General features: G+C 37.9%; 1 protein-coding gene across 3 annotated transcripts; it reads left to right on the top strand.

The window, feature by feature from the left end:
- The first annotated feature begins 766 nt into the window (after positions 1-766).
- On the top strand, positions 767-24,879 carry LOC6630978 (very long chain fatty acid elongase 7). 3 transcript variants are annotated; one of them, XM_015172068.3, is made up of 8 exons: positions 767-1,086; positions 15,631-15,853; positions 15,943-16,133; positions 16,203-16,283; positions 16,352-16,514; positions 16,590-16,726; positions 16,788-17,069; positions 18,038-24,879. In XM_015172068.3, the coding sequence occupies exons 2-8, from the start codon at positions 15,793-15,795 to the stop codon at positions 18,185-18,187; spliced, it is 1,065 nt and encodes a 354-aa protein (XP_015027554.1). In that variant the 5' UTR covers positions 767-1,086; positions 15,631-15,792; the 3' UTR covers positions 18,188-24,879. The 3 variants fall into 3 exon arrangements, with proteins under 3 accessions (XP_015027554.1, XP_015027553.1, XP_002053866.1); XM_015172067.3 differs by lacking the exon at positions 767-1,086 and adding an exon at positions 8,272-8,421; XM_002053830.4 differs by lacking the exon at positions 767-1,086 and adding an exon at positions 8,731-8,747.
- Positions 24,880-25,092: the final 213 nt, after the last annotated feature.

Raw genomic sequence — 25,092 nt, 5'->3', positions numbered from 1 at the left:
ACACGTATCACGATGATTAAGCACATGCCAGCATAAATAAACACTTTAAAGACATAAAGTAACTGACTAGGCACATTTAATTGCAGGTATTTGTGCATAACGAAGTACAATTTATAATCTATGCATGAATTTGGCTGACAATGCTTTAGGCAAGCGTTTTTTGCTTAACCAAACGATCTATTAGCACATACTCCTTCAATATACAAATATAAAATACTAAATTTTCAATTTCATAACTCTAAAAGCCGTTAAAATGTGTTTCTGATCTTTCGTACAGTTAGTTTTAGTATTTTAGTATATTTTTAGCATTAATATTAATTCAATTGCACAGTACGGTCACTCCATTACTTTAGTAGGAGCTGCCACATCATCGAAAAAACTTGTCGCTATAGTGTATGGTCGGATGCGCTCTCTTTATCAAAATACTCAACACGATAAAAATAAATGTTCAGAGCACAGAGAGCGCTCTCTTAAAGCGAGAAAGCATGCAAGAGTGACGTCAAAAGCGCTGCGTACACAATGTTTGCGCTCAAATAAAATGGAATTAAATTAGACAATACTATTAAATTATTATTTTATTTTTGCGATCATAATTTTAATTGTTCATTTCAATAATGTTAACTAAAAAGTTATGAGCCAATTAAGTGAAAAAACGCAGATTACTTTCGCGCTACCTTGTCAATATATGACCGCATGCATTCTCTGGCTTTTGTCGTTTTTCTTTTGGGTTTATTGTTTTTGTTGTGCGCTTAGTTTCATTTTAGACTTCCTTGTGCATGGTTGTTGCCGTTGTTGCTGCGATTTCTGTTCGGATATAGTTTTGTTTAATTCGATTTCTGTGCGTGGGGGTACGTGTATTATAATTAATAATACAAAATATATTAAAACATTTGTTGTCAGTATCCAGCATCAAAGCACCTAACGGCAAAATTACCGCTGTGTTAAATAAACGCGTAACGTTTTCTAAATCATTTAAACGCGCGACGATCACTTTGATATTGTGTGAGTGTGTGTGATATTCTTGAAATTTAAGCAAAATTCCAACGCTGCACGTTCGTAAAGTTCGCCGGCCTTAAATCATTGGCGGTAAGTTCGCATCGATTTTCTGTTAGCAACTTGTTGTGCACTCACAGAATATGCGTACAGTGGAGAAAATTAGTCATCAGAGTAGTTGCTGCGTGGTTTTAATTAAAATAAAAAAAAAAAATACAAAAAAAAAACGGTCTCCTGTTTCCCGCCGCGCCCAGCAACGCGCCGTAAGAGTGGCAAACAGGAAAGCAACAGCCAATGTAAGAGAGGAAGAGAGTGCACGTGCATGGGGCGCATAATTCGCTCTTTGCATGTGTGCCTGTGTGCCTGTGTGTGTGTGTGTGCGATTGCGCTAGAATGAGAGGGAGAGCACGTTAGCACGTTAGGTCGTACGTGTGCGGCGTGCCCTTTAAGAGGGGGAGCTGTAGGTGCGTTAATAACTGTTAATTGCTGTTCAGACCCGCATGAAATAAAACCACACTGGCCACAGCTAAAAAGGCAGCAGCCCTTGCGAATACCAATGAACGTTTCCTTAACAACAATATAAGTACAATATGCAAATGCGGTTTTTGACTCCGCTAAAATGCTGCTGTCAATTGCTTGGCACACATTCAGTTATGTCAATTCACATTTGTTGCATCATGCGCCTCTCCCCCAGTCAACGTCAAACTGTCAAGTACGAGTGCGAATGCGAACGCGCGCCTGCGCAGCCCTGCGGTTGCATTTTCGTTTTTGTCGATCAAAAAAAGTTTCACCTGTCAGCAATGCGGAAATTGTTGGCAATCGACAGTCGCAAGTCGCCAGTCGATAATCGAAATCGCAATCGCAATCGAGTTCATGCAATGCAGAAGGTCAGCCAGTTAATGCGCCAAAGAGTGGAGCGAATGAAAGCTTGGGGTTTTTTTTTTTTTTTGTTTTCTTCTTTTTTTTACGAGAGCTTTCGCAAGTGCGTTGTGCCATGGCATTACAACATTGACTGGAAAAAATGGCTCATTAGCAAACTGAATGTAAAAAAACAATAACTATAAAATGTATAAAGTGCAGTATGCTAATTGAATTCTAAAAATGTTGCGCATCTTAACCGAATAGCTTAACACTTGTAAATTGTAAAATAAACAAATTAAAAAAAAAAAAAAAAAAAATTAACGCTAAAACCGTTTGCCCAAAGTCAACAAATACCAAATCGAAAGTCCTAAGGTTCAAGTTCGCCCATATACACACACACACACACACACACACATACATGCATATATCGTTTTTTTTTTTCTTCTTCAGTCTGTTGATGAGATCTGCCGCACTTTTGCCTGAGAGCAGTCGCTGCACTCGCTGCCAATTGGGAGAGCGCTCAAAATATCGTATCATATAGAAATTTCATTTTAGCACCGCAGCGTCCAAAGTCCAAGCCAACTGGCTGCCGAATCGGCCATACGAATGTGTATGTATGCGAGCGAGTGTGCGTCTGTATGCGTCTGTATGTGTGTGTGTGTGTGTGTGTGTGTGTGTCTTGGCGTGGCCTGGTCTGATGATGTTTGATGCCAACGTACGCGTAAATGTATGTAAATATATCGCTTATATGTAGGTCTGAGCATCTCATGCTTGATAAGCACTCTTTGGCATTGCCTTAGCCATTGGCTTGAAGTTCTTTCAACCGGTTTACCCACAAGAAATTTGAAGAGAGCTTTCGGCAAAAAAAAAAGAAAAGGAAAACAGCTCGAAGACATAATTCCCTGTTATTGGGCTTGAAGCTTTTACTGCCCTGGAATACGAATTCGTATTCGAATTTTGTTGTTACGAAATTACGTAACAAATAAAAGGTGTCATTGTCAACTCCATGAGCTGAATATGAGCATATATATGAAGAGTTAAAACGAGTGTCTCAGTTTTGAAACATTGCCTCAGTTGACCGAATCGAAGCTTTCTATATACATATATACCATCTGAGTCTTTCGATAAAAAACTAACTATGAAAAACTAAGTACATTTTTCTATATATTTTTTGGTATGCTCGCAATATATAGTTTCTTTTCCAAAATAAATACATAAGTATGTGAATATCCAAATTCTATCCTTAGATATAGATATATAGATTAAATGAACATCGTTTTTTGTAGTACATATTTTAATATACCGCACATTTGCTGAGTATCTACAAGAATTTGTAATTTCAGGTGTTTACAAAAATTTGTTTATCTCTTTTCTTTCGACTTGCCTTTATAAATGTTCAAGAACTTTGTGTTATATATATATATTAAGCAGTATAAAATAAACTAAAAACATGTTGAAATACTTAAATAACGGAATATATAACTTGATAATCATGTTAACTGTAGATCCTTCAAAGTTCAAGTGCAGAATATAGCTCAAATTTGGGTCCGTCTTCTGCTGTCTTCCGTCTTCTTCTTATGCTGATCAAGTAACTATGAGCTTATCATGCCCCTTTTCCATATATTATGCGAGGGTATTCAAAAGTGATTCTTATTGAAATCGATCCGATTCCATGCTGGTTGCTGCGGCACGTCTTTACAGTTATTGTGTTTGACCACAAACATTTGAATAAGTCACAAAGAGAAGTTAAGAACAGTGCCGACTTCTCGACCACCTGTTGTTCGATTGTGAATACAAAAGATGCCGTTATATGTGGCTGCCACAGCACTTGAGAGTTTTCGGCGTTGCCACCCGGTTGCAAACACAACATTTGACCTAATAGGGCTTGAACATTTCAGGCGGTCGAGAAATTTGCATAATGTTTTAGAGCTAAATAGTAAGAAAGTTCTTTACCGAAATAGGTAAAATTAAAGTTTTGTCCCTTAATAGATTTTTTGTTTATTTCAGGTTTGCAAATCTTAACTGAACTTTGATCAACGTTTTGGCCATCTGCAAACAGGTTAATAGGCGAACCATCTGGAAACTGTTGCATTTCGTTTTAGCAGTGTTTGGTTAGTCTTCGATTTAAGTCTTAAATGGCTTTGACTCAATTCAAAAATGTTCGCACAATAATTTGCTGGCCTTCGCTTTGGGATTGTCATTAATTATGTATTCGCTGTGTCTTCAGCCTAACCTAGTCTGACTTTATTTGTAATTTTTTGGCACAATTTTGTCTGGTTTTTATTTATTTTTTTTTTTTTTGGCATTATGCAACACTCCAGCTGGAAGTTTCTTTTTCTCTTTGCTTTATCCTAGAATGCCGCAGGGGCGGCAACATCAATATTGGGGCAAGAGGCAGGCTTTTGAACGGTAAATCAATGTTATGCATATGGTATATGTGTATGTACAGTGAATGCTCTACTAACGAACAGTCAACTTGTGTTTCGGCAGGCCAACTTTATTTCATTGCAATCTTTTACCCATTTCAAAAGAGTACACTTGACCGCAAGGGCTTAATCAAAGAAGATTTTCAAAATGAAAATAATCGATAAATTGTTTTTCTTTTCAACAAAATTAAAAATGTTTTATCATGTCATATCTCTTAAGCTATCTCAGCTGAGATTTAAGTTTCACACAGAGAAACTCAATTGAACCAGAAAAGAAGTTCTAGGCAAATAAGCAGAAAATGATGATTGTTTGTGGTGTTATCGATAGTCGATGGTGTTATCGAAATCGCTTAAAAGGTTCTTCTGCTCCATCTGAGTTTTCCGCTGAGCAACCCAGCTGAGAGCTCAGTCTGTGTAAATTCAGGACAAAAGACTTACTTGCGTACGCTCAAGTGAGCTTTCACTGTACTTGCCCTGCCTGTGCCAGTGCTGCATAATTTCGATATTGTAAGCAAGTGAAACTTTTGATCGCTTTTATCAAAGGACTGCTCGCATGAGTATCAGGTATTCGGGCCATATTACTTGCGCTTTCGTTACAACATCAGTCAAACCACAAAAAACGGAGAAGATGAAGAAGAAGCTGGGTAAAATACAACAACAACAAAATGAAGTGAAATAAATAAAAGCTCGCTGCTGCTGCTGGGCGAATCGTTGGAACGATCGAACGATCGGCCTTTATTGTTATTAACTTTTGAAACGCTGGAATGCCAACTATTTGAGCACATTTTGGCTGTAACCTCTTGCTTGGCCTAAAGCCGCCCAAGCGTCACGCACTTGAGCTCTTTTTGGGCGTTGGGCTACTTTTGGCCTGTTTAGCTGTGTCTGTGCTTGATTTTTGTTTTACTCTGCGGCCTTTTTCTGGCCAAAAATATTTACCAATTTTTTTCTTTTTATTTTTTTTTTGCGTTTTTGCTGTTGCCAATAAAGTTTATTACTTGCGTTTATTTTTAAACTGAAACTTTTCAGCAAACACTTTACATATTTCATCAAGAGTCTTGTTATTTATTACCTTTATACAGCAGGAATTTGAATAAAGGCGAATAAATGAAATATAACTTCGATTTCTCATTCAATTTATTTAATTAATCTAGATATTAATTGAAATGCTCGCTGATATGTTTTGTGTTTAAGCGATAACAACATTAACATTTTTATCTTTTAGCGATAAAACTCGATTGTTTATTTAACTTATGGCCTATTGTCAATGGGCTTAAATAATTCAGATAGTTTTCGCTTCTTTTAAGCACTTAAATTCAGTTGGCTACAACTCCAAAGCTCAAGTGCTTGAATTTGGTTAAGAAAGTAAACAACTGTGTCAGGCATTTGAACTGTGCATTTATTTAAAAACTTTACCGACCTTAATAGCTGCTTATACATATTTAATTGCCAGCCAGGCTAAGCTTTTTTTCCGCCCAGTTTTCTTCTGTTTTGCTCTTCTCTAGCGAAATCGCTGTTGAACTCATTTCTTGCGCTAATTTCGAGCGCATCAAAAATTAATTGTCTTTGTCATTCCATACATGAGTGTGTGCGTGTGTGTGTGTGTGTGTGAGTACACAGGTAGTTTTAATCGACCTCCATATGTGTGTATGCCGAACTCATTCATGATTTAAACAACATCCACAACGACGTCCACATGGCATCCACTTGTTTCCCGATAATAATGCCTGCGAGTACGCCATTTTGTTTGCATTTCAAATCAGCGCCATCTAGCGCTAATGAGCCGTACACACACAGGCCGAAAAAAAAAATCAAAAACCAACAATCAAAAGTCAAACGAGTTGAGGGTCAGCAGTTTACATACATTGCTCATCTTCGCCTTTAAAAGACACATGTACATATATACATGTGTATGTATGTATGTATGTATGTATGTGTGTATGTGTTTTCGGCATTTGCCCTGATCCAAATCTGACCATGAAATTCATTTGCTACGTGTCATAGTTTCCGTTTTGTAAGAAAGCCAATTTGCTTTTAATGCGTCTTCTGTTTTTCGTCTCTTGTCTATGCGATTTGTGCAATTAATTTCGCACATGCCCTGCCCGCCCCACCCCCTCCCACTCTCCCACTGCGCGCAAGCAGATACACATAATACATATTTATGTAGTTTTGACTTTGACCCGCTTCGCGTGCCATATTTAATTACACGATATACACAAGTCGAACAAATATGAAAATTATTACTGACTGTAACCAGCTTGAGGGAATTTCCGATTTGTCATCCATTTTAATAAATGCTTTAGTTCTTTTACTGGTTTAAATCATAAATTGTGAATCAATTTGGCATGTGTTCCAATTAGGTTAAGTTGAATGCAGGCATTTTATTGTCCTGATTAATTATTAATTTCCTACCCGTATTTATTTATTGTGTGTGTGTGTGTGTGTACCATAGAAATTGATTGAAGTTCAGTTATGTTATTAACTGCGGTATGTATTTTTACTCTATTCTAGTATATACTATATTCTATACACACATATGACATAACTTTACACTTGAACTTTGTTTAGCTAAAAAACGCAGCACTCGTGCGAGCGTTGCCAATCGTTTACAAAATGGACAGCAGTCGACATTTGCAGCGCTAAATAAACAAATAACTGGCAACGCCCGATGCATAAATTAATAAGTACATATTCAGTTCAGCATTTGCATTTGCATTCTCCTTAAAAAAACAACAAAGAAAGATTAGAAAATAAATGAAAATACCGACGCGACATAAAAGAAATGACATTTCTAGTTGAACAAGTCTGCGCAGCTAGACACATGCCCAGACAGACCAGAAGTCAGATAACAAATTGGGTCTCTACCGTATGCATGTAACGGTTTTTGTTGCTGTTGCTGTTTCTTGAATTCAAACGAGTTCAAGCCGCGCTCAGCTCTCTCACCAATACAACACAACACACAACACACGACACGCAAACACATAAAAACTGTGCTTTCTGTGCATTCTGACGCTCTCAGCAGCATTGGTGTGGCATATTTTGAAGTCCGCTGGCTTTTAGCGGTACTTGTTGTTGCTGCTGCTGCTGCTGCTGCTGTTATGGTTTTTTTTTTTCTTATCGTTTGTTTTATTTTTTTTTTGCACACCTGTTGTGATGCATGTGGCACAGTTAACCAACGGCTGTGTCCCACCATCAAAAGCGTTTATAAACAAATGTACAAACACGAGTACGTGGACAATCATAAGCCGGAAAGCGAAAGTGATTTTGTTAGCAGCTCTAATAGCCTCAAGCGATATGCTGGCCAAAACGAATGCCTAGACAAATGGCCAGCAGCCATGCCAGTTACATCAACAGTCAACATTGCCGCAGAAGATGGCGACTTGCCACAAAATGCCTTAATTCACATACACACACACACACACACACACACACACACAAACTTACATACACACGCGCATCTGTGCATGCATGTGCATGCATCTGCATGCACGCATGTGTGAGTTGAGCAAAGTTTTCTTCTCTTTTGAGTCGCCTTCGCTTTTGCAATGCAAGCACGACTCAGCATAAACAGGGACTGGCCAGCGCACAGTCCCAGCCCCAGCAGCAGCAGCAGCAGCAGCAGCAGCCCCAGCAGCAGCAGCAGCAGCATTGGCCACTGTGGCAATAGCTCAGTTGTATTTTTGGCACGCTGGCCAACGGTTCAACAAGCGGTTGCTCTGCGCCGTCGGCTTTGTCCGCTCTAGCAACAGCGGCATCGTTAAAGCTTTTGATAAACAAACATAAATTAAATACAAAAAAAAAAAAAAAATAAATAAAGCAGTAAAAGCTGCGATTGAAACTGTTATTCTTGTTCTTGTTATTCTTGACGAAGGGTAAGATTCTATCTTGCGCGCGTTCTCTCCCTTGTTTACTCTCCCGATGGCTCGTTAGGGCATGATTCACCGTTAAGCTGTGTAATCGCTCTGCTCGTGCGCGCACTCACTGATCGATTCGGCACGTCAGTCGTCGTCGTTGTCGTCGTCGCCGTCGTCGTCGTCGTCGTCGTCGTCGTTGCCGTTGCCGCCTGATAAGGTTCACAGGCGCATCCAGCGAGCCGTCAGTTGGCTGAATAGCGCGCAAGGCGAAGCATCGCGTGAACGAAACGGTAAACGTTACCAAAACTGTCAAGTGTTTGTTGTCACGCTGCGTGTGCCTGTGTCTGTGTCTGTGTCTGTGTGTGTGTGTGCGGCCAATGTTGCTGTGATTATCTAATCGTCATAAAGACAGCAAAATACATACATACATACATGTAAACATAAAATAAATACATAATTAAAAGAAACCAAGCCAACGCCAAAAAATACTAGCAAAGAAAAGCGGACAACTTTCCAAAAAAACAGATACATATATACAGACATACATATATGTATATATATATATATATATGGTATATAAATATTAAGAAACTATAACGAACGACACAAGCGTCAGGTGCGTGGTCAAACTAACGAACTTTGTAACCAGCTTGTAACTGTATTTGTGCCCGTATGCGTGTGTGTGTGTGTGTGTGCATGTATATATGTATGCAATTGGCATTGTATAATCGCATCAAGTACGCAAACGTGCCTGGCCTGCAAACCTAACTGTGATTAGGGCGTCCGCAAAGCCAAAAGATATACATACATTCATATGTAAACATATACTAGCAAGTATTAACCGGCATTGTCCGGGCAAATGTGTTAATCGCTTCATTTAAATGTTGCACTTGCCAAAATCAACAAAATCATCAGCTTAAGGCTGTTAGAACCTCTTAAACCCTCCGGAAGGAGAATCAAATTGTGAAAACTAATCAAAAGGCAAAGAAAACACTTTAAGCAGAAACACGTGCATTTTTCTAACTTTAACGGTTCATAAAGCGATCGACAGACCGTCAAACTGTTATATTTATAACACATTTCTGTATAATCTGCCGTAACTGGCCTAATCTTTCGACTGGCCCAAATGGCTCTGCGCGACGGTTTATTGTCGTTCCAAGTAGCCGCTTATTAGTCACTTATTTTTTTCACTTTTTATCATTTCTTTGTTATCATTTCATTGCTTTTTTTTTCGTAGCTTTTTGTAATCACTCCCCAAATCCAATTAGCTCAAGAATCGTAGCATAAAAATATCATAAGCCGGAGCAGCCCAATTGGCATTGATAACTGTTTGATTATGGCCAATTAGCTAGCGGCGCTTGCCTCAAGGCAAATAGCTGTTTTTTGTTTTTTTTTTTTGGCTATCTTTTGCTGCCTGACTCAGCCAAATGGCTGATTCAAATTGGCAACGATAAGAAATTGGCGATCTCATAACCGATTATCGATTGGGCGCGAAATCGACCTATCTGTAGGCCGAGTCGTGTGACTCAGTTAACTGTTTGCTGCGTCACAAGGCTGCCTGCCGTTGCATTTGCCACTTGAACACGCCGCATTTATATATATATATTTTTTATATATATATATATGAGTTTATGCATCGATTTTGCGCTCAATTAAGCTTTCTAAACGAGCGATTATGCCAGATAAGGCACATCGCAAAATAACAATGGGTCGCATAATCCAATAGTTCATTTAGAACGCCCAAACACAACCCAACCTACCCCTCTCCCAGCCCCTTGCTGTGGCTAATTCAACGCTCGCCGAGATTGGATCAACAAACTTGAAACTATTTCTGCTCGCGTTTTTAGCACAATTTTTATATATATATATATACATGTGTATACATACCCTGTACTGTTGCAAAATGTGAGTCCATTTCTATTCGTTTTTTGTTTTCTCCAAAATTGAGTAATCCTTGATCTGGTCCAAATTCTTTTCGAATCATAGTCAGAAATGTGGCTTACGGACTTGCAGATATGTCCAGACCGATTTTCTCCTATAGAGCCCTTCTCTTGGTATGCCTTGGAATATACAGAAGATTATTATATATATATATATATATATTTAGGTTTGGGTTAGTGTATTCATGGAAATGATGTTATGGTAACTCCTAGTCGGGCATTCCTGTCTAGAGAATTGCAACTTTTTCTTGTCGTGCTCTAATTAATATGGGAAATGCAACAATGACAACAACAAGAACAACAACCTACGCTGCATGTTAACATTGCGTGCTGCTCTACATCCCCAACCCCAATCCCCATCCCCCATTCCCCATTCCCCATTACCCATCCCGATCTGCATGCCAGTGCAACACCCAGTTCTCGCGATTAATTTGCCCAGCGGCCGTGGAGCCACGGTGGGTGCGCTTGGCGGTGCACACAGCCGGAAGCAACAGGCGTCTGGCAGCGTGCGGCGTGTGGCCTGCGGCGTGCGGCATGCAACGGAGGTGGCGGGTGACGGGAGGCGGGTGACGGGTGTCGGGTGGCGAGTTGTTGTACGCCAGTTGCATGGCTCATTGATTGTTTGCTTGGGCGCCAACAATGACGATGACGTCGCGCCTGGTGACACAGCAAATGTGCAAAACAATGATAAAATAAAAAAAAAAAAACATAAACAGGAAAGAATAGCTATATGCCAAATGCCGAATATGCAATACACTTACTTTCGAAAATAGTTAACAGTTAATAGTAATCTTTAATAAATAGTAAATAGATAATGTTGATGAGATATTGGAGTCTTATAAGTCTGGGAATCTTAGCTGCAGAAGTTTCCTTAAGATATCACGAAAAACAAAATTGAATTTTCGAATGGAGTCGTCAACTTGGTATCTATTTTATGTGACCATATATACTGACATACTGAAAGTCTTTTTCAATAGATATCTCGAAATACAGAAAACAATATACCCTTTTAAACCATTAACAAAGGGTTAAGGCTAGATTAGCTCAGCTCTTATCAGCTTTATGCCAAGGCGTTACATATTGCACGACCCAACTGGCATGCTCTAGATAGTGTATAAATTTACAAAAATACCAAGAAAGATATCATCGGCGGCGCCGCAACCCGCAAACCATTTGCCCCGCCTCTTTGTTTGCCAATTTTTATTTGCTCCACTTTGAGTTGTAATTCTTCTGGGCCTATTATGTAAGCCAAGCCAAGCCAAGCCAAGCCAAGCCGAGCCGAGCCGAGCCAAGCTGAGCTGATGCTGCTGCTGTTGTTGTTGTATCTGTGTATCTGTGTTACCTGGCGCGATTTATGATGGCACAGCCCATAAATGTTTGCCTTGACAATTTGAACTGTCAACCGGGTGCGAGCCAAAACGAACTGTGACGAATCACGCTCCAGCGCAGTGCAGGTGGGGCAGGTGTGCGGCAGAGGCTGGCCGTGCCCATCAATGCCGCCTCTCGTCAATATTTCATAATTCGCAGGCAGCACATTTATTGACTTGCTTGCGCATTTTGGAGGCTGTTGCACACGCACACACCTTCAATGGAGGTACACAAAACTTGCCACTGACCCACACAACAGGCGCACCACCAACACCAACAACAGCAACAACAGCAACAAATTGCGACAACTGCTGGGACTGCGACCAAGACTGAGGCAATGCCAACGCCAACGGCAACGGTTATAATAAAACAACAACAACAACAACAGCAACAACAAAAAAACACAACCCACAGACTAGTGGCACATTTTTGTCAACGTTTGAGGCGATTGAGCAAGCGGCGCTTACGTCGCTGCCAGCTGCAATGCCCCCATACCCCCGGCCCCATCGCCATCGCCATCTCCAGCGGCAGCAACACATTGCCCCATTGCCAGTCATTGTTCATGACATTCAAAACAAACTTCAAGTGGCCACAGCCACAGCCACAGCGCACGAGTACATTGCCTCTGAATTGGCATTAGGCGACGACGACGACGACGACGACGACGACGACGACGACGACGACGACGACGACGACGACGACGACGACGACGACGACGACGACGATGATCACGGTCATGGGACTCTGCGGCAGCCGCTGTGGAAGGCCATTGGAACATGTGCGAATTGTTGCCTGGTTTAGAAGTCAATGAATTCTTATAAATTTGAGCCAATTGTTCAGTGAACATGATTCTATAATAACAAACGAGCAAGTAGTGCTAACTTTGGCACGCCGACGATTTAATACCCTTGCAGACATTTCTTTCCTTTGAGCACAGACAATTTTGTCTTAGAAGATCCTGCCATGCCACCGATCTCTCCTATAGAGCAGCTATATTATATAGTGGGGCGATGTTCATAGAATAGGGGGCATAGTAAAACCTTTGAATGCCAAGTGTTCTGTGTGCAACACAAAGGGAAAGTTTCAGGACGAAAGCTTTTCCTCGGCGCAACTAGTTCGCATAGAAACAGACAGGCTTTGGATACTGATCTAAGATATATAATTTATGGGGTCGCAGATGTCTGCTTCTAAGCCTTATACGTTTCATGACTAAACTATAATACCCTCCGCAAGGGTATAGAAAGAATCTGATCGGGATTGCTAGATTTGCAGATATCCTGTACTTAGTGCAGCTGCACGCACACAATGCCTTATTTCCGATTGTTTTCCGATTTTTAGATTTAACTAAATAGCTATCTGTCTACATATCCAAAACGAAACTAGGGTATATTTTTGCTTGTTTTGAGTTTTTGCATGGAAAAGGGCATGTTAACTTAAGTATTCAGAAGGCAGTTAGTTAAACTTGAGGATACTTTTGAGAAAAGCGGCTGCTTTTATCGATAACTTATCGACGATTGCAGGTAAACCTTAACAGCGATTAATTCTGATGAACATAAAAAGCGCAAAATGTTTCAGATTCGTTAAATTCAGCTTTTATAGCCGCAAAGAGACGAATATGTTGACTATGCTGCTTTTGCTGATGCGGAATATATTAACTTTTCTTCTTCATGCATATCTGCACAACGAAATTATATATTTTTGTTTTTTTTTTTTTTTACCAATTTCGAATGACCTTAAAATGGTTTTTATGTCGAACTCGCGGCAGCTCCAATAAATGCGAATAAAACCAACGTTTGCCAAAATCATTAGCGCAGTCGACTGTGAATCGAATTGGCATATTGAAAGTGGGAGAAATAGTTGGACATGTTTAGTATTTGGCTATATCAATAATAAGACTGCTCTAGTCGGCAGTGCCCGACTAGGAGATACCCTGAACCGCCTTCCACCGCGCTCCTGCTCCTTAGTATTTGCCTTATATTATCTTGCCTCTGCCTGTTACATACAGATGCACAAAACCATTATGCCCTTTGAATGAGTTTAGGGTATATACAAAATGAAAAGATATTAAAAATCTGGAAAGTTTTTGATAAAACTTAAATACTGATACAAGCTTTAATGCTGCTGCAGCTGTCAGCATTTATTCATTTCAATGTAAAATGATGTCTGATATGATTATTTTGAACAATTGACACTTTTCCATTCCAACATTGATTCAATTATCGATTTAGATGATTCTCGCTTCTCGCCTCATCAATCAAGGCGCAGTCTTAAGTGTAGTCTCACAGCATTGCATTTCTTTGCCCTGGCTAAGAGCACTTAATTGAACCATCTTTCGTCAGAAATGTGGCCGCAAAGTCGCTCGCTTTGAGCTCGGACAAGGGCGATTAATGAGCGCACGGCTGGCTTTGCTTTTGCTTTGGAAATGGAATTCCAAATGTCACCCGCTGCTTAAATTGGCTAAGGTCACAGCTTCCGCTGGCGGGGCACAACGTGCAGTCTTTGTCTATTCATTGGCATTTTAATGAGCGGCCCGACTAACTAAAAAAAAAAAAATAAAAAATACAAAAAGTACAAATAATTATATAAAATGCTCACATTATGCAATTTCTTCAAGTGAATTCCGCATCGATACTTGTACTTTGGGCACGGAGTAAATGCAACAACAACAACAACAACAACAACAACAAAGTACACATTTACCTTTCACACCCATAAATATTATTTTTGTTGAATTAAGTGGTTGATCGCTCAATTGCATAAATTACGTTAGATTGTCTCTGTGTGTGTGTGTGTGTTTTTTTTTTTTTGTTTTATAATTTTTATTCCCTATTGCAATTAACTTGTCGCGGCGGGGAATTACTTAGCCCCAACATATTGATTTGTCATTGCAATTTTGCTTCCTTTAAAATTTCATGCGATTCATTGCAATTGCCTTAGTTTTATTTTTCAACTTAATTTGTTGTCAGTTTTTCAGAATTGGCGAGCTCTAAGAAGAAGAAAATGCATAAAAAATAGCTTAAAATAATAAATATAAAAAGCAACTGAAGCAAGTCTTGATCAAATTAGAGTCTGTAGACGTTAACAGCGCAATAAATTACCTTTATGCCATAGCCAGATGCCAGATTTCAATGAAAAAGTCTTCGACACGCCGAAGAGTTAATACCCTGGTAGACATAGAGAATATGCGAGAATAGTCAGGCTCGCAAATGATCTTGTTAAATTGAATGGCAGCTATTTGATAAAGTGCTGCGATGTTGATCATACGAAACATAATGTTGCTTGCCTGTTGATGCTGATCTAGAATATATATATTTTATATATTCGTCGATGTCTGCTTCTATGCGTTACACGTTTCATGACTTAAGTATAATAGCCTCTGCCAGGGTATAATAATGCAAATTGCTCTAGAATTTGTTTTAATAGATGTTTAAATAGACGTTGCTTTATGGTCTACTAAATTCCCTTTCACTTTTGTAGGCTATGCCACAGTATTATTACTTTTATTATTCTAAAAAAAAAAAGTACTCTGAAAAACAAATACACATTTACGTACTTAAATTGTTGTCTAGCGTTGTCAGACGTTGCCTGAGGTCGGGCAAGCTTAAAACAATGAAAACATGTATTTTTTTTCCTGTATCCCGGAATTCTTAATTTAAGCCTATTTTGAGCGTAATCAGCTTCATTTGAGCTAAATATGGCTTAGCCTTAAGGCAAAAATGGTATGGGATCAAGACAGGCAGGTATTGATTTAAGCGCAAAACAAGTCTGTTTACAAGTCCAAAACAAACTGCGTTTATCTTAATTACAGTTCGTTTTGACTTAATCCCAATTTAAGAAGTGGGGCATAAGCATGAGCTTGCTTTAAGTAAACTCGTGATTAAAGCTTTGGCTTACGGCTAAGACATGCAGACACCTGGCTGGGATTCACCTGCACAGACGACTGGTTTACTTTGGCACATTGCCCGGGGGAAGTTCTTAAACTGAATCTCAATTGAAAGTCAATTTGTGCATTTAACATTTGAAGTTGCGGTTGTATCTAAGGAATTGATTTGACGGAACAAAAACGCAGTAGTAAATGTCATAAATGTCGAAATGGAATTCCATTTTTTTCATTAACACATTAGAAACTAAATATTTTTTAAGACCATAAAAAAACACACAAATTTAACAATGTTTTAAATTAAATTGCAGCTTTTAATTTTGGAAGCCAAACAGCAACTGAAATAATAAACAACCGACAACAGGCATTTCTGCAACAACAACAACAACAACAACAACACCTGCAACTCCAGCAACAACAGCAACAACAGCAACAACAGCAACAACAGCAACACCTGCAACAACAGCAACAACATGGATGTACTCGTGCATGATGCGTTACATTGGTACAGAGACCTAATGGACAATAAAAGTGGTCAGTATTTGGGAATTGTTTCTAAGAGTTTCAAATTGATCAAACTTAATTTGTTTATTCGTTTTTTTTTTTTTTTTTTGTCGTGATAGATCCGCGTGTCAAGAACTTCTTTCTGCTGTCATCGCCGCTGCCCACACTTGGCTTGTGCATATTTTATGCGTACTTTAGCAAATCCCTTGGGCCCCGGCTGATGGCCAATCGCAAGCCCATGGATCTCCGCAAGGTGCTGGTCTACTATAATGCAATACAGACCATATTCAGCGCGTGGATTTTTTATGAGGTAAATGATTCTGTTGTTATATTCAATTAGTTGAATGCATTTAAAAGCTGCTTATCTTTTATTCATCAGTACTTAATGAGCGGCTGGTGGGGTCATTATAGCTTCAAGTGTCAGCCCGTCGACTACAGCAACAGTCCCATGGCCATGCGGGTAGGTTACTGGCGAACTGTTCCATAAATTCAATCGTTTGTTAAATAACTTTTGCTCTTGCTATGTAGATGGTCAATATTTGCTGGTGGTACTACATATCAAAGTTTACGGAATTCTTTGACACGCTCTTCTTTATATTGCGCAAGAAGAACGAGCACGTTTCAACGCTGCATGTCATACACCATGGCTGCATGCCGTTCTCGGTGTGGATGGGCCTTAAGTTTGCACCGGGTACGTGGCCTTTGCTCCATATCAACTGTCACACATGTGTTTTATAATAAATATTCATTTGGTTATTTATCGCAGGTGGCCATAGCACTTTCTTTGCCCTGCTTAACTCGTTTGTGCATATTGTGATGTATTTCTATTATATGATTGCTGCCATGGGTCCAAAGTATCAGAAGTTTATCTGGTGGAAGAAATACCTAACCACCTTCCAAATGGTATAGGGTCACAGTTGACATAGCCTGGCAAACTGACTAACTGAATACTTTCCTGTTGCAGGTGCAATTTGTGGCCATATTTACGCATCAGTTCCAGCTGCTGTTCCGCGACTGCGATTACCCCAAGGGCTTTATGGTCTGGATTGGTCTGCATGGCGTGATGTTCCTATTTCTGTTCTCCGACTTCTACAAAGCCAAATACCTAAATGCGCAACGTCGTCGCCGTGAGGCCATCAAGGCCAATGGCCACCAATCCAACGGCGTTCACACGAACGGCAAAGTCAAGCATTTGGGCAGTGGCGATCCCCAGCTAACCAATGGCGGCCACAAGGGCGCCTGTATGGTAAGTTTTAACTGATATCAATTTGCAGGCGCAAAACCAAAACAAAAAAAAAAAAAAAAAAAAACAAGAAACATCAATAAACGCGTGGCGTAGGTAAGCAACATTAAATCAAGTAGCCCTTGAAAGTTATTAGCCGTGGCTAAGCACACAAATCGACGACGCCCGTTCCAAGTGCAGGGCCCCTCAGTGGAGCCAGGTGAGAGGAGTGCCAGTCTATGCGTGCTAGAGTTGGAAGCGTGTTGTCTTTTTTTTTTTTTCTCTGTGTGACATGATCACGCACGACGTGTTCGTATACAATTATTGTTGGAAGCCGAATACAATTTCGAAACATTCCCAAAGCACTAGCGAGTCCTTAGTTAAATAATATATGAATCATGTCTATTATATCACATCTAAATCAATTGCAGAAAAACTTCTTAAGCTCAATTTATTAGAATATTTTTGTTTTTCTTTTTATTAAAATCAGGCTAATAAATGTTGCTTTTATTGATTATTCAATCGATTATATTATCATTGTCAAACGTATACCAAGCAAGGTTCCGCGTCCTAAGATATTCCTTAACTTGCGTGTTTCTTAATTGCAATTCGCGTTTTAAATATCCGTTCTATTCCATCTCTAATGCTTACATGAACATACATGTGCGTAGTTGTTGTTGTTTTTTGATCAACTTAAAAATTCTAACTAGCTTAGTTAAACAAACAACACTCGCACACACGAGCGCAGCACCCGCAAACTCTCAACACTGTGCGGGGGACATTTCAATTAGCGTAAACATGTGAAGCCGGATGCGAAGGCCCAATCATATTGGCTGCTGGCCATTAGGAAGGCTGTGTGCCTTGCTTTGAACTTTAGCTGGAGGCCAGTTCCAAGGGGGTGTTGAGGCAGGAGAGAGCGGCAGACACGTGCTCGTCAAAAACGAATCTTACAGCATATTAATTTAATCTTTATTATCTACATACACTTGCAGCCCGTTTTGGAGGATGAATATGTGAATAGCAATGGGCATGTGAATGCCTATCAGGATGGTTACTTCAAGGAGGGCGTACTATCTAGCAATGATGCCATCCTGAATCCGGACAGCAGTAGCTCTAGTCTTCATCAGCGCAAAGTCAAATAACTACTACTAAGACGTACTACGATGATATTCATTATGTTTACTTTAAGTGTTTAGCAAGTAACTGAATTTTGATAGAGCAGATCGAAACAGGCTAACGGCAGAATAATAATGCATCCGTGCAATTATGACCATTGGCAAAAAGAAAACAAAACAAACAAAAAAAAAAAGGAAGCAACAAAAATCAGCAAACATCTAAAAAGCAAAATATTAAACCATTATTTGATTTTAGTAATTTATGATAAATACGATTGTAAAAGCAAGCCAGATGTTAGTGTATAATGTGAAGCCACATGCCTCCACATATATATATATATGTATATATATGTGTATGTGTATATGGGCAGACCAAGAACCAGAAGCAGAACCAGGGAAGCTCATTTCCCTCCACCAACAAGACCATCAGCACCACTGTAGCCGAAGCCGTCAGATAGATTAAGGAGAGGATAGCAGAAGAGAAACTGTTTTAAGAAAAAAATGTTTATATATATATATATATAGTGACATATCCATAGTCGCACCCACCCTTTAACATATCTTAGCACATAAGCATAAGCACAATTATAAACATTTCTAATATTGTAAACAAAGAGCCTGGTGATAACATCGACATTGGTCAAGATCAAACTGTCCCCCTTTGGTAGACATAAACAATTCACCCTAAATATCACGCCACTGTCAATGTTCCCATCAGAGTACTATCCCACGCATAATTGCTGACGCAGCTCAAACTTCACTCAATTTTGACTCAAACTCTCTCAAAGCGAAGTTTGCTAAGCGACCGCAACAGTTAGATAAATCAGTTCTTATTCGGGAAGCAAATCTGAATGTACTCAACAAAAGTAGCCGTTAAGTGAAAATAATAAATTGAAATATATTTTTTTATAGTAACCTAACGTGTAAAACTTAATTGGCGCAGCCGGTAGGATACGTCGGGAAAAATTAAAGATCGCTAAAGGATAATTAATTCCCAGATCTAACGCACAATCGCGACCGAAAGTGTTGTCGGAGTGTAATAAAAATTTTCTCGAATACGTATCCGCACAAGAACCTTCGGGTCATTAGTAGCTTAATAATATTGACCCTTTGGGCAATAAAGCTACTACAGTTAATAACGACTGGCTTTGCATATCGTTTGATCCCTGCAATACGTTATTACTGAGTCTTTTTAAGACACACACACAAAAAAAAAAAAAACATTTGCACAATAATCCATCACAAACTTTAACTTAAAATAAAAGTGCAAAATCAAAGAACAATAAAGTTCAAACCTACAAACTCAAAACTATTCAAAAAAAAGTGTATTACACCAAGATGACAATGGAATTATCAGAACAACACCTCAACCAGGCCCTTTCACAACTTAGACAGGTGCCAAGCTTTGACGGATCAACGGATCAACTAAACGCCTTCATTAAAAGGATAGATTACATCCTACACCTGTATCCAACCCGAGATGTTAGACAACATAGCATCTTATACGGAGCCATCGAATTGCAAGTCACAGGAGATGCTCAGAGAATATCACAAAGGACAGCAGCCAACACTTGGCAGGAGCTGAGAAACGCATTGATTGAAGAATACAAAGTGCAGACACCATTTGAAGAACTCCTTCGACGCTTATACAACACGAATTACCAAGGAAACGTCCGTAAGTTCATCGAGGAGCTCGAGAATAAATCTTTTGTTATTTTAAATAAGTTAGCACTAGAAAATATACCTAGCAATACAACCCTTTATACAAATGCTATGAATAACACAATCAAAGATGTTATTACAAAAAAATTACCAGATAGGCTTTTCATGATGTTAGCCAGACACGACATTACGTCGACACAAAAACTAAAGCAAGTAGCTCAAAGAGAGGGATTATATGAAAATAGCGTTACTGAAAAACCTAAAAATAATAATGTTCAGGGAAATCCAAATAACAATCGTAGGAACATGGGAAATTATCAGCAAAATGCTAACCCAACCACCATTTCAAGTGGTTATTCCAACACGAATCAGAGTTATCACGCACAAAATAAACAGCACAATAAGTCCGAAGACAATCAGAAAGCTCACCACGAGTTCCAACAGAAATTAAGTCAAGGTAGATACCAAAATCCCTTAAACTACCAAAATCAGTCCCATTCACGCTTGAATGCACCAAACCCTCCGACTAAACGTCAAAGAGATAGTAACAGTGGGCAGATGAAAATGGATACATCCGAAAATTTTCATCAGCAAGCCTCGGAACAAACAGAAGAAATCCATTCATAAAATTGATTATGAATGACGAAGTTCTAAAATGTGTCATCGACACAGGTTCAACCATAAATCTAATGAAAACAAACCGCTTAAATTTTCCAGTTTACAACGAAACATTAAAGGTTCACACCATAAATGGTGTTATTGAATTAAAACAAAGTATACGATTAGGAGCAAGCAAAATTTGTCCGAGCAAACAAAAATTCTATATTCACGACTTCTCAGAGCATTATGATGTTCTGATTGGGAGAGAATACCTTGAGGCATGTCAAGCAAAAATAGACTATGCACAAGGATCCGTAACCTTAGGAGAATTTAACTTTTGTTTTAGATATAATGACGAAGAGGTCGAAGAGGACATGACCGCACAAGAGTGCCTTGATCCACCCTCAACAGAGGACAGACCATTTAACTTCGCTATTAATAATGAATTAATAGAAAACAATGAGTTTAGGCTAGAGCACCTAAACTCAGAAGAAAAAGAAAAAATAAAAAAAGTTTTACATGAATTTCGTGATATCCAGTACCATGAAGGTGACAATTTGACTTTCACTAGTACAATTAAACACAAAATTCTAACGAAACATGAGGACCCAATTTACAAGCGTCCATACAAATATCCTCAAATATACGATGAGGAAGTAAATAAACAAATAAGCGATATGATAAAACAAAATATCATACGTAAATCCAAATCCCCTTACTGCTCACCAGTAATAATCGTTCCAAAGAAAAACGATGCATCTGGAAAGCAAAAATTCCGGTTAGTCATAGATTACCGCAATCTCAATGAACTAACTATTAATGATAAATACCCTATCCCGATCATGGATGAAATATTAGACAAACTTGGAAAATGTCAATATTTCACAACCATTGATCTAGCCAAAGGCTTCCACCAAATCCAAATGGATCCTGGTTCAATACCCAAGACCGCATTTTCGACTAAACATGGCCATTACGAGTACACTCGCATGCCATTTGGTCTTAAGAATGCACCTGCAACGTTCCAACGTTGTATGAACAATCTCTTAGAAGATTTAATTTTTAAAGATTGTCTGGTCTACTTAGACGACATTATTATTTTTTCCACTTCATTGGAGGAACACATTTTGTCGCTACAAAAGGTATTTAAGAAGCTTAGAGAAGCTAACTTAAAACTACAGTTGGATAAATGCGAGTTTATGAGAAAAGAAACTGAATTTCTCGGTCACATCATCACAACTGAGGGTATAAAACCAAATCCCAACAAGATACAAGCAATTGTCAAATTCCCAATTCCAAAAACCCCAAAAGAAATTAAATCATTTCTAGGATTATGTGGTTTCTATAGGAAATTTATACCAAATTTCGCTAATATAGTAAAACCATTAACACTTAAATTAAAAAAGGGAGCAAAAATCAATATAAAAGACAGAGACTACGAGCTAGCGTTTGAAAAGCTAAAAGTACTCATAACATCCGACCCAATTTTAATATACCCTAACTTCGAAAAACCATTTTCATTAACTACAGACGCGAGTAATATGGCAATAGGGGCCGTCCTTTCGCAAGAGCATAAGCCTATATGCTATGCAAGTAGAACTCTCAACGAGCATGAGTTAAATTATTCAACGATTGAAAAAGAATTATTAGCAATCGTTTGGGCCACTAAATACTTTAGGTCCTATCTCTTTGGTCGACAATTTCAAATCCTTAGTGATCACAGACCACTCGTCTGGTTAAATAATATGAAAGAACCTAACATGAAATTACAAAGGTGGAAGATCAAGCTAAATGAGTTTGATTTCCAAATTAAATACGTCCCAGGAAAAGAAAATTATGTGGCAGATGCTCTGTCCAGAATTCAATTAAACGAAAACTTCTTAGGCGAAGATACAATTAGCACAAGAGCAACAATACATAGTGCTCAAGAAGACAACAGTAACCATTTACAAATCACAGAAAGACCACTTAATTATTATAATCGACAAATAGAATTTGAAAAAGGAACCGAGAACGAAACAAAAGTTACGAATTACTTTCACAAAACCAACATAAAAATTACGTACAAAGACATGACTAATACGCAGAATTCAAAGAATTAATATTAAAAAAGCACAAAGAATTATTACATCCAGGAATTGAAAAAACTATCAATTGGTTCAAAGAAACCCACTATTTCCCAGATTATCAAAATCTAATTCAAAATCTAATAAATGAATGTGAGATTTGCAACATCGCAAAAACAGAACACAGAGATACAAAATTAACTTTCGAAATAACTCCGGAAATCGCTAATATCCGAGAAAAATATGTAATGGATTTTTACATAGTAGGAGATAAACAATTTTTATCTTGCATTGATATCTATTCAAAATTTGCATCATTAATAGAAATAAAAAGTAGAGACTGGCTAGAAACCAAACGAGCTATATTACAAGTGTTCAACCAAATGGGTAAACCCATCGAAATAAAGGCAGACAAAGACTCAGCTTTTATGTGCACAGCTTTACAATTATGGCTAAAATCAGAAGCAGTAAATATTAATATAACCACTAGTAAAAACGGTATATCCGACGTAGAACGATTTCATAAGACAGTTAACGAAAAACTAAGAATCATTAACAGCGACTCAGACGTCGAAAATAAACTTACAAAATTTGAAACTATACTCTACACGTACAATCATAAAACAAAGCACAAAACGACTAACAGAACACCAGCGGACATATTCATATATGCAGGTACACCAGAGTATGACACTCAAGCTAATAAAGAAAAACTAATAAATAACCTCAACAAAAACCGAAGAAACTTTTAACAATTTAATTGAACAAAGTAAAGAATTCAATAACCTTATACAAATCGAATACCTAGTAGAAAAATTAAACAGAGAAATAAACGGCTTAAAAATAGCCAAACGTAGCAAAAGAGGTTTAGTTAACATAGTAGGAACAGCATATAAATACTTATTTGGAACATTAAATCAAGAAGACAAAGCAGAAATTGAACAAAAAATAAGCAACTTAGCAGAAAACAGCGTTCAGGTTAACGAATTAAATTACATAATAGAAGCTATAAACAAAGGAATAGAAATCATGAACGAACTAGATCAAGAGAAACAAAAAGGAAAGAAATTAGATATCCTTATATTTAACTTACAACACTTTACAGAATATATAGAAGACATTGAGATGGGAATGCAGCTCACAAGATTAGGAATTTTTAACCCAAAATTACTAAAACATGACTATTTGTTGCATGTTAATTCTGAGAAATTGTTGAATACAAAAACTTCCACTTGGTTTAAATCAGATACAAACGAAATACTGATAATATCCCATATTCCTCGAGAAATAATAAAAAGCCCGGTATTCGAAATAATTCCATACCCGGATGAAAATAATAATATTTTGACAGAAATAGCTCATGAAAAATATTTTACCCAAGATAAAAAAGTTTATAGCAGAGAAACAAAAAAATTAATTAATAATGAATGTTTAACAGGAATTTTAAACCAAATAACATCAGAATGTAGTTATACTAAAATTTTGCAAAATTTTCAAATCAACTACATAGAACCAAATATAATTTTAACTTGGAATTTACCAAAAACTATATTAAACCATAATTGTATAAATAACGAAATAACAATAGAAGGAAACAATATAATAAAAATCTTTAATTGTTCATTGCAAATTAATGAAATTTCAATTTCAAACAATATGTTAGATTATACTCAAAGCATTTACGTAAGCAATGATGTTATAAAATTAGAACCACTTTCGTTTGTACAAACGAAACAAATTATAAATGCACATACAAAATTTAACAATGTATTCCAGATAATTACAATAACCATATTTGTAATCATATTAATAAGTTTAACACTGTATTTGACATATAAGTTCAAAAGCATACCTAAGAAATTAATTATAAAATATAAAAAACCCAAAGTAGAAGAAACACCTACAATAATAGGAGATATACCAATTGTAAAAGAAGAAAATGTTACACTATATCCAAACTTAAACACCTGAGGACAGGCACTTTTCTAATGGTTGGGGGAGTGACATATCCATAGTCGCACCCACCCTTTAACATATCTTAGCACATAAGCATAAGCACAATTATAAACATTTCTAATATTGTAAACAAAGAGCCTGGTGATAACATCGACATTGGTCAAGATCAAACTGTCCCCCTTTGGTAGACATAAACAATTCACCCTAAATATCACGCCACTGTCAATGTTCCCATCAGAGTACTATCCCACGCATAATTGCTGACGCAGCTCAAACTTCACTCAATTTTGACTCAAACTCTCTCAAAGCGAAGTTTGCTAAGCGACCGCAACAGTTAGATAAATCAGTTCTTATTCGGGAAGCAAATCTGAATGTACTCAACAAAAGTAGCCGTTAAGTGAAAATAATAAATTGAAATATATTTTTTTATAGTAACCTAACGTGTAAAACTTAATTATATATATCTTATATATTGTCGATTGTATTATTCCCCAAAATAATATTCTTACGCCCACATAAATGAACATATATTTTGTAAAAATATTTGTAGGCTAAATTTGTATTTCTCAAAACTGGCAACATATATATCACATTTATACGATAGGGCAAATTGACAAATCCCCACTTACAACAACAACAATATATATA

The sequence above is a fragment of the Drosophila virilis genome, chromosome 2 (assembly GCF_030788295.1).
Source record: "Drosophila virilis strain 15010-1051.87 chromosome 2, Dvir_AGI_RSII-ME, whole genome shotgun sequence".
Lineage (NCBI taxonomy): Eukaryota > Metazoa > Arthropoda > Insecta > Diptera > Drosophilidae > Drosophila > Drosophila virilis.
The sequence above is the reverse complement of the archived record's forward strand: the minus strand, read 5'-3'. Positions and strand labels throughout refer to the sequence as shown.

What these genes read in the sequence shown, in the direction of transcription:
- LOC6630978 (XM_015172068.3), top strand. Translation starts at nt 15,793, where the DNA reads ATGGATGTACTCGTGCATGATGCGTTACATTGGTACAGAGACCTAATG. An exon ending in CCTAATGGACAATAAAAGTG is followed by an intron (nt 15,854 to 15,942) that starts GTCAGTATTTGG and finishes TTGTCGTGATAG; the next exon opens with ATCCGCGTGTCAAGAACTTC. An exon ending in GCGCGTGGATTTTTTATGAG is followed by an intron (nt 16,134 to 16,202) that starts GTAAATGATTCT and finishes TTTATTCATCAG; the next exon opens with TACTTAATGAGCGGCTGGTG.